This window comes from Mytilus trossulus, chromosome 13 (genome assembly GCF_036588685.1).
Source record: "Mytilus trossulus isolate FHL-02 chromosome 13, PNRI_Mtr1.1.1.hap1, whole genome shotgun sequence".
Classification (NCBI taxonomy): domain Eukaryota; kingdom Metazoa; phylum Mollusca; class Bivalvia; order Mytilida; family Mytilidae; genus Mytilus; species Mytilus trossulus.
In genome coordinates, this window is record NC_086385.1 from 46791674 (window position 1) to 46810016 (window position 18343).

Sequence of the window (18343 nt, forward strand, 5' to 3'; positions counted from 1 at the left end):
AGCTATTTATACAGTAAGTTTGTTAAAGTGTGAATATAATCTGTGTTTTTGTTAACAATTTGAAAAATGTTTCAGTGACTGACATTTGAGTCAGAAGTGTGTCTGAAACACAATAAAGTGCATTAAATGTGAATGCAACACAATATAGGTTGTTTAATATGTATCTTATGCAGCATTTTGTCTGTTGAGATTTAAAGAAGGATTGCCCCAATTCAAAATTGGTAAACCTTGCAAGTGGGTCACATTGAGGTCTAAGCGTGACGTGGGATGGCCGAAACAGTAATTGGAATCCGGGATCAGAACCCCCCCAATGAGACCCCCTTGTAACAACTTTTTGAAGGGACTGTAAGTATTAGGAGTAAAGAATACTGTACCAGTACAGCAATTTAGATTTTACAGCCTTTATCCCAGGTGAAATGCTGTATTTTATTTATAATTGATTTGCTCTAGAGTCCTTAAAATGCATGGAATACTTGCCACTGGACATTAACTAAGCTTACAAACCAATCCCTGTGTAGAATCATAAGAAAGGAAGACTCTTAAGAGAAGATTTTACTGACTATTGATAAACAAGTCTGTTGCAGTGCTGTAACACTTATTTCCAATAATCAATTCTTTGAAAGAAAGACTAATCTTATGATCAATTATGTCCTGACTGAAAATTGGGATAATCAATAATTGGTTGATTGGGCAAAAGTTCAATAATTTGAACCAATACAATTGTCTGAGTGCATACTATACTTATTCAAGGGAGATAATCCATGTGACGATGCTGAATGTCATAGTTTAAATTATGTCCAAGTGTAATATAGGTACAATATTTAAGAGGCTGTTCAATTATAAAAATATCAAGCAAATCCTATGATATGGGTGGCACAACATATTTTTTATCCACTGAATTTTTGGTTTCAATGCAATGTTTATATCCTACAAAGGATATATATGTCAAAGATATTTTTGAATCAACAGTGGATGGCTCAGAAAATGATTTTAAAGTTTACTAAAAACCCAACAAAATTTCGTACAAAATGAAGAGTTATCTCCCCTTTTCAATGAATTTTTAGTGATTTCTATGTATTTCTTTTCTCTTTATTTGTTGCAGTTAATAAAAAAACAAAATTTAACTCTGAGAAAATATGAATTTGTGATATGAAATAGATGAAAAAATTTTGAAAACAAAATATGTCATGTGCCATCCACTGCTTGGTTTTTCCATGGACACCCTTTTAAAAGTTACTACAATATCAGTTAGATTAAAGTTCTTATCAAATTTAAAGAGCTAATAGTAATAATTGACCTTCGTTAAATATTGGTCTATAGAAATAATTGTTTGTAACAATTCTCATCTTTTAGACCTTCTGCCAACTTTCAGACCTTTTGCAACTTTTGGACATTTTGTTATTAATATTTTAACCATAGATTCATATTTCAAAAATTGAGAATAGATTCACTTCAAAAATATATAACAGCCATACATATTATAACAGACTTATCGCCAACATTTAAGAAAAACTTGATATAACATGGGATTCTTCTTCAATCACTCTAACTATGGTACTTAGGAATTGTTTGATTTAGGGCTTAGTCAATGTGAATGATTCCATTACCACAGTAACATATATATATTTATCATATACTTAGACTAAATAACATATGATTTTTACTGTATGATAATATCATTAAATCAACGTAAATTCCATATTTTTCGAATTGGTGCTTAGCGGGCTGATATGAAAAGTTTATCACATGCTTCGAGTGTTATCACATGCCTTTCCGTAACGTTATCGCATGGCATTCCGGTGATGCTCGGCAAATTCCGGAAAATATACCTCAATGCTACATTTTCACTAAAAAACTTACAAAGTAGTGTACAATCTCAATTTTATTAACGAAACAATTATTTGGATACTGGAAAGTATATTTTGTAAAATAATAAAAAAAAAAAAAAAAAAAAAATCAAATTATTAAATAAATGCGTTTTTTTAAAGTTTCAAACATAATTTAGAAAGTTACGTTAAAAAGTTCACTTTTTCAAACAGTGTTCATTATGTATATTTTTGAATAATTTCTTTTGTCGTTTTGTCCATATTAAAAAAAAATAATTCTGTTGAGGCATCTGATAGAAAAATTTCATATCGAATGTACTAAATTTGGAGTCCGACGTCCGTGAACTTTTCACTCTTTGAAATTCTATTTGGGAACCACGTAAAATGATCAATATATGAATCTGTGATTTTTCTCCATTGTTGAAGCATATGATAAAAAGATCATAACATGTCATTTTTCATATCGCATGTATTATCAACCCTCGGTCAATATCAGCCCTCGAGCCATGCGGCTCTTGGGCTGATATTGAACCTAGGGCTGATAATACATGCGATATGAAAAATGCCATGTAATAATCTGATAATATTAATTCCATGTTTAGAGCTAGTTTCCTAATGCTTGTAGATTAAATGTTTGGTTAATTTGCTTGCTTGTTTGTATAAATGTTTACTCAATCATTGTAATTTTAAAATTGACTTCTACACTAATTAGATAGGCGGGACTTCAACTCATATACATTGCTTAACAACCAAAAGCATGTATAAGTATACTGTATACAAGCTGAAGCCCCTCCTATCTATTGATGGCAGATGTCAATCTCGATTATAATATTTGAACAAACATAAATACAAACAAAGCAAGCAAATTAATCAAACTTCACACTACAATCATTAGGAAAATAGCTCTAATTCCTTTGATAACTCAATTATTGGTTAAGTTTACATTTAAAGAGAGCTGTTTTTGTTTAAGGTTTGATTAGAACCTGAAGTGTGTTTTTTTTTTTTAGCTTACAGCACATTATTGAATTCCTTTTTTTTTAGATGTATGAAATAATTATTTTATGTTAGTTTTAATTTTTGTTCAATAGTTGTTTAAAAACTTAGTTTGTCATTTTGAAACACTAACTTTTAATATCTTTACCATCACAACAAATTAAGCTTTTCATCTTGAGCACTCATTATCAAACTTTTCATAACATCACCTTGAGGTCATACAATTTTGAGTACAATTGTTGTACTCAGACTCAGAATTGAACCAATCAAAATACAGTATGTGTTTGAGCACATTTTTTTTTAACTCCCAAGTATTGATTTCAGCTTTAACCCAGTTAAAAATTAATAAGTGTAATGCTAAAGTATGTAAATGCTTAGAATTTTGTTTAATCCCATTGTTAGCACAATCCAATGATCAGATATATACCAGCCTCTAATTTCTTTAATTTTAAACTCTTAGACAACTCATTTTAAAAATTGGATTTCATGTCCTCAAAAGTCTTAAAATAATGAAGAATTTTCTCTTTTTTATAAGTTTTTTTTTACAACTAGTTGTGTCTATGATTATGTCATATCAGTGATGTTTTAGGGGTCTACAGGAACCAAGGTAAGGAGTGATGTGTTATACCCCTGTCCTCTGATTGGATGATAACTAGACCTCTGTCTTATGATTGGATAATAACCAGACTAAAACTATAATACATGTACATGTATCAAGAATTCACGTTTGAGATTGATCCATCAACCTAAATTCACCAGCCTTTATAATCCCTCAATGAAATGTAAACAATTTTATGTCTAACTTGCAGTGAAAACTTCTAATACTGTACGTAGCATACAAAAATTATGCTGTGCTTAGGAAATGCACATTCAAATTGCATTGACTTTATATTCATATGTTGTATACAGTGACTGACTGTATATCGTCTGGTTTAAATCGTTTATGATGTAGACAATGGCGTTTCCGTAGAGTATTATTTATAACATCAATAAAACGTACAGGTTGTGGAAAATCTACTTTGTCCATTCAAAATTAAAAAATTATAGCTTTTACCCTAAATATTTCATTTGGAACAGTTATAAGAGCTGCAGTATATAAAGAATAATCATACATGTCTTAAAATACAAATGTTAGTTGTATTCCGCTTGAAACAGGTAGATATGCTCAGCACAGCATGGCTTTCTACCTGTTTCTATAAGCCTTGTACAAATAACATTGATATCTCAAGACAATGTATGGTTATTTTATATTTCTTCTCCTGGTTCGGTTGAAAATTTGCATTTATGTTGAGTAATTTTCCTTTATAATTGTTTATGCTAGTGGGGCCATCATCTGTGTCCCATGGACATGTTCCCCATTTACTTTTTTTTCCATACTGAATTATTGTAAACAAAAAATTTCACTTCCAGCTTTTAAGTTCAAGTCGATCTTCGATGATCTGGCTTTCTCTTTAGGTCTGGTCTGGACTTGTCTAATCTTACAGCTCTTCATTTGTTTAGGATGTACATGAAATCATCCACAGGCTTAAAATTTTGTGTATGAGTGTTTTCGGATATGTCATACACAGAAAAGCGAACCCGGAAGCACAGAATTAATAGTGTTATTTTCAGTTTGTCATGATATAATTGTCATTTAGATTACTGAAAGAGTGAGTTAGTTGAAGATAAGATTAATTAGAAATGGCTGAATTTAATAATCAATGGAGCGTTTTGTTGCTGATTCAATCAAACTCTTTCATCTGAAACAGTTATTGGACAACATGTATTGATGGATATGTCGAGATATTTTGAGTAGTAGCAGCAAATTGTCTTGATATTATTGTAGAACAATAATCTGTGAAGGGTGACTTATATATTATCAAGAGAATATTGTCTTGATATAATTGTAGACCGGCAAACAGTGAAAAGTTGCTATTTATATAATATAAAGGGAGTACTTCCGTCAAAATTTGTTATAATAAAATTGAGAATGGAAATGGGGAATGTGTCAAAGAGACAACAACCCGACCAAATAAAAAAACAACAGCAGAAGGTCACCAACAGGTCTTCAATGTAGCGAAAAATTTCCGCACCCGGAGGCGTCCTTCAGCTGGCCCCTAAACAAATATATACTAGTTCAGTGATAATGAACGCCATACTAATTTCCAAATTGTACACAAGAAACTAAAATTTAAATAGTACAAGACTAACAAAGGCCAGAGGCTCCTGACTTGGGACAGGCGCAAAAATGCGGCGGGGTTAAACATGTTTGTGAGATCTCAACCCTCCCCCTATACCTCTAACCAATGTAGAAAAGTAAAAGCATAACAATACGCACATTAAAATTCAGTTCAAGAGAAGTCCGAGTCTGATGTCAGAAGATGTAACCAAAGAAAATAAACAAAATGACAATAATACATAAAAAACAACAGACTACTAGCAGTTAATTGACATGCCAGCTCCAGACTTCAATTAAACTGACTGAAAGATTATGATTTCATCATATGAACATCAGGCACAATCCTTCCCGTTAGGGGTTTAGTATCATACCATCATAACATATATGAGAAGAACATAACCCGTGTCATGCCAACAACTGTTTTTAGAATAAATGTGTTTAGTTCCGACGCAAAGACCTTATCAGTGACTCAATATTAACGCCAAAATATGCAATCTTTAATGACTTGACAACAGTATCGTAATTATATCCCTTCTTAATAAGTCTATTCAAAGGTTTTGTAAGTTTATGAGGTGAATGCTGACACCTTTGTGCTTTATAAAGAATATTTCCATAAAAAATTGGATGTGAAATACCTGAACGTATAAGAAGTCTGCATGTTGAGCTATATTTACGAATGATTTCTTTATATATACCGATGATAAAATTTAGTAAATGTTTTGACTAGTTTGTGATATCGAAAACCCTGGTGTAATAATTTTTCAGCAATACATAAATTTCTCTCGTTAAAATCTAAAACATTGTTACATACACGAGCGAATTGTACAAGTTGAGATATATAAACACAGTAAGATGGTGACAAGGGAAACGTCACCATCTAAAAACGGATAATTAACGATAGGAAATGAAAAATCATCCCTTTTATCATAAATTTTAGTATTCAGCTTTCTGTTAGTGATATAGATATCAAGATTGAGGAAAGGGCAGTGGTCATTGTTAGTATTAGCTTTATTTAAAGTAAGTTCACCAGGATAAATTTCATTAATATACATTCTGAAGTCAACCATAACTATGTGTTAAAATCTCACTCTCTGATAATTATATGTTAAAAGGTTTGGAACAGACAACTTTATATTTCTGACAATTTTTATGCCCCTTATACATGATATATGAGCATTATGTTTTCTGGTCTGTGTGTCCATTGGTATTTTTGTTCGTTTGTTCGTTTGTCCCGCTTCAGGTTAATGTTTTTGGTCGAAGTAGTTTTTGATGAAGTTGAAATCCAATCAACATGAAACTTAGTATTCATTATGTTCATGTTCCTTATGATAGGATCTTACTAATTTTAATGCCAAATTAGAGTTTTTACTCCATTTTCACGGTTTACTGAACATAGAAAATAATAACGCTGATGGGCATCTGTGTACTAGGAACACATTCTTGTTTAAATATACAATGGTTTGAATTTTTTAAGTTGAAAATCTTCTTTGTTTGATAAGGAATCCCATCAACTTTTGGATGTTAAAATGTTATTTGAGAATAGGATATTTGTTAACTGGATCTGAGTCTGTTTTATAGGTTATCTCCCTTTTGTTTACTTCCTGATGTAATATGATATAATGTTACATTGTATTTGCAATTCCAATAAATCATAAAGCTTACTGAGAGAGAGAGAAAAAAAACAAATAAGACCAATTTCTTTATAAAGTAAATGATTGATATCTATATATTGAGACCCGGAAGTGGTGCTAAACTTCAATCAGTCATCTTTCTAATATTTTGTAAACATTTTCCTCAAAGACATTTCCTGTCTGTCTGTAATCCTTCACATCTTATTATAACTTAATTTGATTTTATTTCTCCATTAATAAATCAATAGCACCTAATTATTGATGATTTCATATATTTAAGGGATATTAATAGGTTTTTGATGTTATTTGATTTTACCATTAGAAGGAGCCTTGAACTACTTTGTATGTTATTTCTTTAAATGTGCAATTTTCTACATGCATTTCCATCATATGTTTACAAACAACAGCTGAATTTATTTTTCCTGAGGATTTTGTTGACTTGCAACCTTTTGTTTGCAAGAGAGAATTGAGCTTGAAAAGATAAAACCTATTAAATTGATATTTAAAGAAGGAAGAGTTTGTTCAAAACCTTATAAGCCTGTTGAGACTGCTATGAAATGAAATGAAAGTTGTAAATTACTGTGTTCAAAATTTTGTCACGTATGGAGAGTTATCTCATTGCCAATTATACCACATCTTTTTATTTTTATAAACACTATAAAAGCAAAGCATTTAAATTATTTTTTTGGTTTGAATGTATAATTTTTTGATTTTTTTGAACAGTTGAAACATTCTGTCTGAATTGTTGTCAGATTGATTTTTATTGGCTTATACATGTACATGTATACACAAAAACCTTAGCTATGTGGTTTGTATAACTATTACACAGTTACTTATATGGACCGAGATATTGCTGTATCAGCCAGCATTTTGGTAAGACTGTATGTACAAACATATTCCCACTATATTTGAACATTTTTTTGTCAAACACATGTTGTACCTGAAATATCACTTTTAATCATCTCTGCCTTGAACCAGCCATTAAAGGATTGGAAACGTAATCTTAGGTATTTTGTCCAACTAATAAAAGTTTCAGACATTGATAGATACTAGCTATCTTATAGTGTAGCATGGGATTCATTATTATACGTTGAATACAAAATTTCGTAGATTTTGTAAATTTTGTAGATTTAAGAAGGCAAAAATTTATATGTTCAAGTATATATACAAATTTGTTGTATGATTATATTAACCCTTTCCTCCATAATGAAGCCTTTTGATGCTACCCCCTTTACTCCATAATGACACCTTTTGACGCCTGTGTAGTACCTCAGTTGAAAGGCTTTGACCTCGAAATGTCTGCATCAGACTTAACAAATATAAATAAATTGTATCCAATATGAAAAGGATATTCATGAGAATATCTTGACTGAAATTTCAATTTTAATGAAAAGATCCTATGCGAATCAAGTGTGTAAAAAAAAATGTCCAAGGAGGAAAGGGTAAAGATTTTTGGAGAACAACAAATTCAAATATCCACAAAAAATGCAAGTTTTCCTCAATCCACGAAAATTAGTACCCACGAAAAACAAATGAATCCATAGTATATCATTAATAAGAAACCTGAAATTTATGATACCAGTATTAAAATCTCTTTGCTGTATGGATATGCTTAGACTTGTCAAAATAATTACATGAATTATGTTACAGTAAAATACATATAAACATATTTCCAGCAGAAAAAAATCCAAAAAATCAGAAAAAAGTATATTTTTTAAAATTTGTATTTTCAGTTAAATCTCCACTTCATGAAGAAGATTCCACCTGGTGCTGAGGCTGCTAACATCCTAGTTGGAGAGGTGGACTTTCTAACCAATCATCAAATTGTGGCGTTTATACGATTGCTGAAGCCTGTGATGGCTGATTTAACTGAAGTACCTGTTCCTACAAAGTTTATATTTGTTTTACTTGGTCCTATGGGCAATTCAGCTCATTACCATGAAATAGGCAGATCTATTGCTACACTGTTCTCTGATGAGGTATGTTAAAACATTTCTTGTTCTTGAGGAGGTAATGCACTAACATTACGCATTAGTCATGAGAAATTTATTTTAACTTCAATTTTCTTAGGAATTTTTGATTTTGTTGTTGTTGGCATAGTTAAAAAGTTTTTTAGACCTCAAAAACTTTGTCAAACCTTCATGCAATTTTATCAAAATTTAGACAGAAGCTTGTTCGTGTCGGATCAAAGAACAAAATTTTGAGGTTTATGTTTTTGTTTGTCAGTATTTTTTCTGCATAAAAATACAGCTCAGATATTCTAACTAGTTCCTGTTTGAAAAGGTGATGTTTTGTTATTGTTAACCACAATTTGATACTAAGTAGCTGCACTGTTGAAAAAGTTGGGTTACCTAAGATAAAATCTTCAAAATAACATACTGTTATTTAAAAAAAAAACTTTTTTCTGTTAAATAGGTTTTCCGTGATGTAGCTTACCATGCTCACAACAGAGAAGATTTACTGACAGGAATTGATGAGTTTCTGGATCAGGTGACAGTGCTGCCACCTGGTGAATGGGATCCTACAATCAGAATAGAACCACCAAAAAGTGTTCCATCACAGGTACAAAATTCATAATCATGTTATTTGGTTCAAAAACAAGATAACTTTAAAGTACTGATGATTTTTTTTTCCATAGATACCAATTTTCGTGGATTGAAGAAAATTGTACCTGGATATTCCATTTTTCTAATTTTAACAAAACTTTGTATTCATGCATGCCTGTAGAAAATTTGTGGTTAAACTTAACCCAAGAAAGCCTTGAAATTATTGTATGTATGGTTCAGGTCAAAATTACCACGAGAATGATAATATTTTTACATATTTCTTAAATTCAATTTAAGTTGTAACTGTTGTCAATCTATACACATTTCTCTACAACTGTATTTCAAACTAAGTGAATATGATTATGAGGATGTATATCAATCTTACTAGGACGAATTCCATTAAATGTCATTGCCGAACATTCGGAGTCTGAGAAGCTTTGTTACGCCCATGTTGTTTAATGCATAGCAACATATGGACGTGGTGTCAGGTTAGGCAATACATGATATGTCATCATTCGAGATTGCATAAGGACTTTATGCTGAGTGACTTAAGTGTATATATTTGTCTGTATATATAAAAAACTGTTTTTGTTTTGTTCCTATTTCGTTTATTCTTTTTGTTGTCTGATATTTAGATAATTTTATGTATTCATTTTATCTCAATTATGAGGAAATAAAGACATGAATGAATGAATGTATTACTAAACTTGTTGTTCCTGATTTGACAACAGTTCAAAATTCAGAACAAACTATCATGAAATAAATGTATAACAAAAAAAGCTGAAAAGAATTAAGTATTGATAATATTGTTTAATTTTTAGGATTCTCGTAGACAGCCTACTGGTTCCAGTCTACCAAATGGTAAACCAGTACCAGAAGATCAAGTAGAAGGAGGAGAAAGTCAAGCTGAGACTTTACAAAGAACTGGAAGGTACCAGTTTAGACGTATTTATGTGTATTCTGGTGATACTGTAAACCAATTTATTTTGTGGATACTTCATTTTGCATTTAGTCTTTTCTAACCCAATTCACTGCTATTTAATTTCACAATTCTAAAATTAACTTGGAGATAAATCAAGTTTTACATATTCACGTTATTTTTCTTCTTACAAAAGCTGCATGCAAAAAATTAATTGGTTTAATAACAGTTATGCTTATTTGTACATCAAGATCTTTTCTTCTTGTTGGTTTTTAGCTCACCTGGCCCGAAGGGCCAAGTGAGCTTTTCTCATCACTTGGCGTCCGTCGTCCGTCGTCCGTCGTCGTTAACTTTTACAAAAATCTTCTCCTCTGAAACTACTGGGCCAAATCAAACCAAACTTGGCCACAATCATCATTGGGGTATCTAGTTTAAAAAATGTGTGGCGTGACCCGGTCAACCAACCAAGATGGCTGCCATGGCTAAAAATAGAACATAGCGGTAAAATGCAGTTTTTGGCTTATAACTCAAAAACCAAAGCATTTAGAGCAAATCTGACATGGGGTAAAAATGTTTATCAGGTCAAGATCTATCTGCCCTGAAATTTTCAGATGAATCGGTCAATCGGTTGTTGGGTTGCTGCCCCTGAATTGGAAATTTTGAAGAAATTTTGCTGTTTTTGGTTATTATCTTGAATATTATTATAGTTAGAGATATACTGTAAACAGCAATAATGTTCAGCAAAGTAAGATCTACAAATAAGTCAACATGACCAAAATGGTCAGTTGACCCGTTTAGGAGTTATTGCCCTTTATAGTCAATTTTTAACCATTTTTCGTTAATTAAAGTAATCTTTTACAAAAATCTTCTCCTCTGAAACTACTTGGCCAAATTAATCCAAACTTGGCCACAATCATCTTTGGGGTATCTAGTTTAAAAAATGTGTGGCGTGACCTGGTCAACCAACCAAGATGGCCGCCACGGCTAAAAATAGAACAAAGGGGTAAAATGCAGTTTTTGGCTTATAACTCAAAAACCAAAGCATTTTGAGGAAATCTGACAAAATTAAAAATGTTTATCAGGTCAAGATCTATCTGCCCTAAAATTTTCAGATGAATCGGTCAATCGGTTGTTGGGTTGCTGCCCCTGAATTGGTAATTTTGAGGAAATTTTGCTGTTTTTGGTTATTATCTTGAATATTATTATAGATAGAGATAAACTGTAAACAGCAATAATGTTCAGCAAAGTAAGATCTACAAATAAGTCAACATGACCAAAATGGTCAGTTGACCCGTTTAGGAGTAATTGCCCTTTATAGTCAATTTTTAACCATTTTTCGTAAATTAAAGTAATCTTTTACAAAAATCTTCTCCTCTGAAACTACTTGGCCAAATTAATCCAAACTTGGCCACAATCATCTTTGGGGTATCTAGTTTAAAAAATGTGTGGCGTGACCTGGTCAACCAACCAAGATGGCCGCCACCGCTAAAAATAGAACATAGGGGTAAAATGCAGTTTTTGGCTTATAACTCAAAAACCAAAGCATTTTGAGGAAATCTGACAGGGATAAAAATGTTTATCAGGTCAAGAACTATCTGCCCTGAAATTTTCAGATGAATCGGTCAATCGGTTGTTGGGTTGCTGCCCCTGAATTGGTAATTTTGAGGAAATTTTGCTGTTTTTGGTTATTATCTTGAATATTATTATAGATAGAGATAAATTGTAAACAGCAATAATGTTCAGCAAAGTAAGATGTACAAATAAGTCAACATGACCAAAATGGTCAGTTGACCCCTTTAGGAGTTATTGCCCTTTATAGTCAACCTTTAACCATTTTTCATAAATCTAAGTAATCTTTTACAAAATCTCCACTGAAACTACTAGGCCACAATCATCTTTGGGGTATCTAGTTTGAAAAATGTGTCCGATGACCTGGCCATTCAACCAAGATGGCCGCCACGGCTAAAAATAGAACATAGGGGTAAAATGCAGTTTTTTGCTTATAACTATGAAACCAAAGCATCTAGAGCAAATCTGACAAGCAGTTAAATTGTTAATCAAGTCAATATCTATCTGCCCTGAATTTTTCAGATGAATTGGACAACTGGTTGTTGGGTTGCTGCCCTCCAATTGGTAATTTTTAAAGAAATTTTGCCGTTTTTGGTTATCTTGAATACTATTATAGATAGCGATAAACTGTAAACAGCAATAATGTTCAGCAAAGTAAGATCTACAAATAAGTCAACATGACTTAAATGGTCAATTGACCCCTTAAGGAGTTATTGCCCTTTATAGTCAGTTTTTAACAATTTTCATTAATTTGGTAAATTTATGTAAATTTTTACCAAATATAGTTCTCTGTTACTAATGGGCAAAGTTCATGATAGACATAATTGTAAGAAGCAAAATCGTTCAGTAAAGTAAGAACTTCAAACACATCATCATCACCAAAATACAATTTTGTCATGAATCCATTTGTGTCCTTTGTTTAATATGCACATAGACCAAGGTGAGCGACACAGGCTCTTTAGAGCCTCTAGTTATCTGTGTACAATCTGTTTGTTGTTTCACCTTTGATGAAGGTCATAGAAGACAAAGGTGTTTCTTTTCTTGGGGGCCATTTCAACAATTGTTAAGTTTTTCTGAATAAATTAGTTTGATAGAAAATACTTGTTATAGATCAAGGATATTTTCTACAAAGTTGCGTTACTATCAGTACTTAACAGTTTGACAATTAGTTCAAGGCCCTGCCACAGAGACTTTCAATTATTTGTCAAGTTATCTGCTGTAGTTAATAGTTTGATAGGAGCTACTTATGTTAGACAATGATATTTTTTTTAATGTTTCCTTATAAGGACATCTCAGTTATACGATAATTTTGACATGGTGCCATTTATGTCATGGTCCAGCAACTTTGAAATAAGTTATAGTCCACAGGGTATAATGTTTTTTACCCATCCCTCCATCAGTCCCATTCTTGTCATCCCAACACCTCTGAAACCATACAACAGAATTTCACGAAACTCTTTGTAGATAATTAGGACATTTACTATGCAGATGTGCATATAATCAGGAAATTGTGATTCTTTTTTTTTCCTGGAAGTTATGCCTCTTTGAACTCAGAATTTTGGCATTTAAGTATTATTTCAACTTTATCATTGAAACTCCTCTGAAAACCTACAACAGAATTTCATGAAACACTATGTAGATAATTAGGACAAACTATGTAGATGTGCATATCCACAAGTTTTATCAGTTGAGTTATATAACAGTTATGAATCTTTAAACATATGAATCTGGTGATATTTTGTTTGCCCAGTTACAATGTAAGGGAATGGGGTACATGATGAACGTGCTAACAAAGAGCCTTTAATTAGTAATAAACTTTAAAAATGCATGTATTCATGAATGAAATGTCCTAAGTTTGCTTTTGATTTAAAATTGATTTGTTTTTCTTTCTGAATTTTATAGATTGTTTGGAGGACTAATTGCTGACATCAAAAGAAAAGCTCCATTTTATATCAGTGACTTCAAAGATGCTCTCCATGTTCAATGTGTTGCATCATTTATATTTTTATACTTTGCTTGTTTAACACCTATCATTACTTTTGGCGGACTTTTGAGTGATGCAACGGACAAAAACATGGTAAGTTGGACACTTCCTGTCACTTTATTTAGAGGTTTATTAGACTATTTACCGGATTTGTAATCACATAAGCAACACAACGGGTGCCGCATGTGGAGCAGGATCTGCTTACCCTTCCGGAGCACCTGAGATCACCCCTAGTTTTTCGTGGGGTTCGTGTTGTTTATTCTTTAGTTTTCTATGTTGTGTCATGTGTACTATTGTTTTTTTGTCTGTCTTTTTCATTTTTTGCCATGGCGTTGTCAGTTTGTTTTAGATTTATGAGTTTGACCGTCCCTTTGGTATCTTTCGTCCCTCTTTTATGGAAGTAAAAATCCAGTTATTAATTTTCGGTGGCACTTGTGATAAGCCCCAAATCATTTAGTTGGCACTTGTGAGATGCCCCAAATCATTTGGGTGGCACTTGTGAGATGCCTCAAATCATTTGGGTGGCACTTGTGAGATGCCTCAAATCATTTGGGTGGCACTTGTGAGATGCCCCAAATCATTTGGGTTGGTATGTTGATAACTGAATTTTACAATCCTTTGAAATTTTAACATTGTTTTTCATGATATCAGGATGATGTTTTGTCTTTTGCTGGTAAAAAGTCAGTTCTTGATTAGTGGTCTCAGACCAGAATTGTAATAAAATTCCTAAATTTAAGGAGGCTCGCGGGTATAAGATTTTCAGAAAAAAATTAAACATTTATTTTTCATAACAAATTTTATTAATTACCTTTAGTAGTTGGTACTTTATCATTTGGTACAAAAATCATTCCAAAAAATTGATTCGTGTTGGCCCCAGGTGACTTTTAAAATGAAGATATCATTGAAAAAGCTCCAAATTATCTCCCTTTGGTGCAAAAATGCCATTTTTTGGCATTTAAATTGAAATATCTTTTTTAACTCATCGGTGACCTATATATTTTATTGTCGTTTTCGAATAAGCTGTACATAAACCAAATAATTGTAAAATTTAAGCGATTTCTGTAATTTAGTTCCTTTTTAATTTCGATATTACCGCTTTTTCTCCTATTAGTTCAACAAAAAAAATGACATTAACAAAAATGTATGCTTCTTTCGAAGGCCGATTGTGAGCGTAAATGAACGGTGACCCCATTTTTTTATTTCATTTTTCTACTAAGTATAAGATAAAGTTCATTTATAGAAAAATATAGCAAAATCCTATATTAAATAAAAAATTTGATTTAGACCCGCGAGTCCCCTTAAGAACAGAAAATGCTTTAGTTAATAGAAAAAGATAAACAAAAACACATAATACAGAAAACTGAGTAACACAAACCCCACTATCTCTGCTGGTCAAGAAAGATGGGTAATTTATAATTATATGAAACAAACCTCTCTACACATTGATGTTATATTTTGGACTAACAGGGTACGATAATTTAATTTTAATGTGAAGGGGTTGTCAGAATTTGTTATGCCTTATTGTGTCAGTAGGCAATTGTTCATTTATAAAACGTTATACTGTGGATTCCTTTATTTTTGTGGGTACCAATTTTCGTGGATTAGGGAAAACTTGCATGTTCGGGGATATTTAATTTCGTGGTTTTGATGAAGTCTACATACAAGCCTTTAGAAAATTTGTCATTCGTTGAATATTTAATTTCGTGGCTCAACAGTAACCACTAAATCAACGAAAATTGGTATCCAACAAAAATTAATGAATCCACAGTATCTACTCAAGAATATGGAGATTTGGTAAAATTGCCAATGAGACAACTCTTCAACAGAGATCAGATGACACAAAGTTAAAACTATAGTCCTCAACAATGAGCAAAATCCAAACTGTATAGAAAGCTATAAAAGAATCAAAAATGATAAATGAAAACAATTCAAAAGAGGAAACTAATGGGCTGATTTATGTACTAAACAATGTATAAAAACAACAAAAATGAAAACCACTAAAATGACAACCACTAAGATGTTATGTTTCTGCGATCCTTATACTTAAAAAAAGTGTTCATCCGTCCATCCAATGTATATTTTTCATCCCTCCTTTCTCAGGAACTATATCATAAGGATTTCTGAAATTTGGTTTTTGGTTTTACCTTATTCAACTATACTGTGTGATGTCACTGATGTGTTTACAGATTAATCACTCAACAACTTCTTGTTTATTAAAATATTTGGGCGAGGGTATCATCATTGAGCATTAACTTGCAGTATCACTTTGTTAATTACATTTCAGGCTGCGTTTGAGAGTTTACTAGCTGGTTGTATAGTTGGTGTTGTTTATGCATTATGTTCTGGCCAACCATTGACCATCCTAGGTAGTACTGGGCCAGTTCTGGTGTTCGAAACAATATTATTTCAATTTTGCAGGTAGGTACTTTAGTTTACCAGTTAGGTACCCATGCATAGCCATGCACTCTATGTTGATCGTTTATTAATGTCATGGTTTGATAAACTTGAGAAAAAAATTGAAAGTTAATTAGTATGCTATTCATCATCAATTACTGAATGAAATATCATTTGTGATTAATTATAATCGAAGAATTCAAATAGAGAAAAATATTTAACGAGTGACCGAAACACCACATTACGTAGCGCATGAGTTATTTATCAGTGTTGTTCGGTCACGAGTTGAATATTTTTCGATATTTGAATTCTTTAATTAGTTATTCTTTTATTACATTGGCAAATGTAATAAAATAACCACATTTATTTCACATTATCAATTTTTATTTAACTGGGAAATCAAGGTAATTCATTGCAACCAATGTAATAATATGTTATAGATTCATACAAAAAATATAAAAATTCCATATAGGAGTGTTGATTTACATGGTCAGCAATACATGCATAGGGCCACATTTAAAAGACTTTCTGTTTCCCCAACCTCAGGTCTACCCTTTGTAAACAGACCAGGAAGGCAGATTATTTTTATGCCCCACCTACGATAGTAGAGGGGCATTATGTTTTCTGGTCTGTGTGTCCGTTCGTCCGTCCGTCTGTTCTTTCGTCTGTCCGTTCGTTCGTCCGTCTGTCCCGCTTCAGGTTAAAGTTTTTGGTCAAGGTAGTTTTTGATGAAGCTGAAGTCCAATCAACTTGAAACTTAGTACACATGTTCCTTATGATTTGATCTTTCTAATTTTAAAGCCAAATTAAACTTTTGACCCGATTTTCACGGTCCACTGAACATAAATATGAAAGTGCGAGTTTCAGGTAAAAGTTTTTGGTCAAGGTAGTTTTTGATGAAGTTGAAGTCAAATCAACTTGAAACTTAGTACACATGTTCTCTGTGGTATGATCTTTCTAATTTTAATGCCCAATTAAATTTTTTACCCAATTTCACGGTCCATTGAACATGGAAAATGATAGTGGGAGTGGGGCATCGGTGTACTTTGGACACATTCTTGTTTTTTTTTAACTGGATGTCATACATTATGTAGCATGGTCACATTCATGATTTGACTTGTCCAGTTGATGCCACTTAACAGTTGTTTGTTTTCAATTTGAGTGTATTTATTTAGATTATCAATCCATTTGCTTTCAAGTACTTTTCAAAAACAGAAACAAATTATTTTTGGGACTAAAAATAATTTCATTTTTTTTTTGTGGAAAATAATTTAGTGATCCGGGGGCTTATTTTGACCCGGGTGGGGGGAGGGGAAACAAGCATATTTTTAATTTTGACCCAAGAAGAGAGGCTTATTGTAAATTCAGGAATTATTGCATGCATTTAAAGTCATGTTATTGAGATTACTGAACCAATAAATGACTAGTGTAAAACCATTCAAACAGGAAAACCAGCAGTCAAACTTATATATAAAAACAAGAAACAAGAAACCCTTGTGAACCACATCAACAAATGACGACCAAGTGCACTGAACATCACTCTGTAAACAAAGGAACGATTAAAAAATAATCTTTTATCTTCTTTATATATTTTCAGTACATATGGATGGGATTATTTAGAATTTCGCCTTTGGGTCGGAATGTGGACATTTGTCTGCCTGATGATTATGGTGGTGTTTGACTTGAGTGCTTTGGTGCGGTATATCACCCGTTTTACCGAAGAAAGTTTTGCGCTTTTGATAGCAGTTATCTTCATTAAAGAAGCCTTTGCTAAACTGTGGTCTATCAGCCATTCTCATCCTGTAAAGTTGGGAACCAAAGAGAATCCGTATTACGAGTGTTGCTGTGATCCCCCACCAAAGGATACCTCAGTTTTAAATACAAGTTGGATAAATGCGTCAAATCCTTTTTCAATGAATTATAATGTGACAATATCTAACAGTTCTGACTTCAACGCAACGGAGGAACAATGGCATCTAATGAACTGTACATATTGTATGACGATGGGAGGTGTGGTCAAATTTGAAGGTTGTCATCTTTTTGTAGATCATGTTCCAGACGTGTTTTTCTTGTCTGTCCTTTTGTTCCTCGGAACATTCTTCATCGCCAAAATCTTAAAGAGTCTTAGATTCAGCAGATTTTTCCCACATGGTGTAAGTTGTATATTATGGATTCATTATTGTTGTTAAAGGTGAACAATGAATTTGAAGGTTTAAGAACAACAAATTTTTTTTAAGCTTGTTTGCAGACTTTGACAAGACCATGAATTTAAATGTCCACTAAAATACAATATTTCCTCAATCCAAGATAATTTGTATCCACG

The 18343-nt window shown here is 32.3% G+C and overlaps 1 protein-coding gene across 8 annotated transcripts in view; it reads left to right on the forward strand.

Annotated features, from left to right (window-relative positions):
* The window catches only part of LOC134693949 (sodium bicarbonate cotransporter 3-like), a 70298-nt gene that overhangs the window by 37061 nt on the left and 14894 nt on the right, over positions 1-18343 (forward strand). For all 8 annotated transcript variants that reach the window (XM_063554925.1, XM_063554920.1, XM_063554926.1 and 5 more), the window contains 6 exons: positions 8342-8587; positions 9024-9170; positions 9976-10085; positions 13545-13719; positions 15911-16044; positions 17618-18173. In XM_063554925.1, coding sequence (XP_063410995.1) covers positions 8342-8587; positions 9024-9170; positions 9976-10085; positions 13545-13719; positions 15911-16044; positions 17618-18173 — 1368 coding nt within the window. The remainder of the gene's footprint in view (positions 1-8341; positions 8588-9023; positions 9171-9975; positions 10086-13544; positions 13720-15910; positions 16045-17617; positions 18174-18343) is intronic.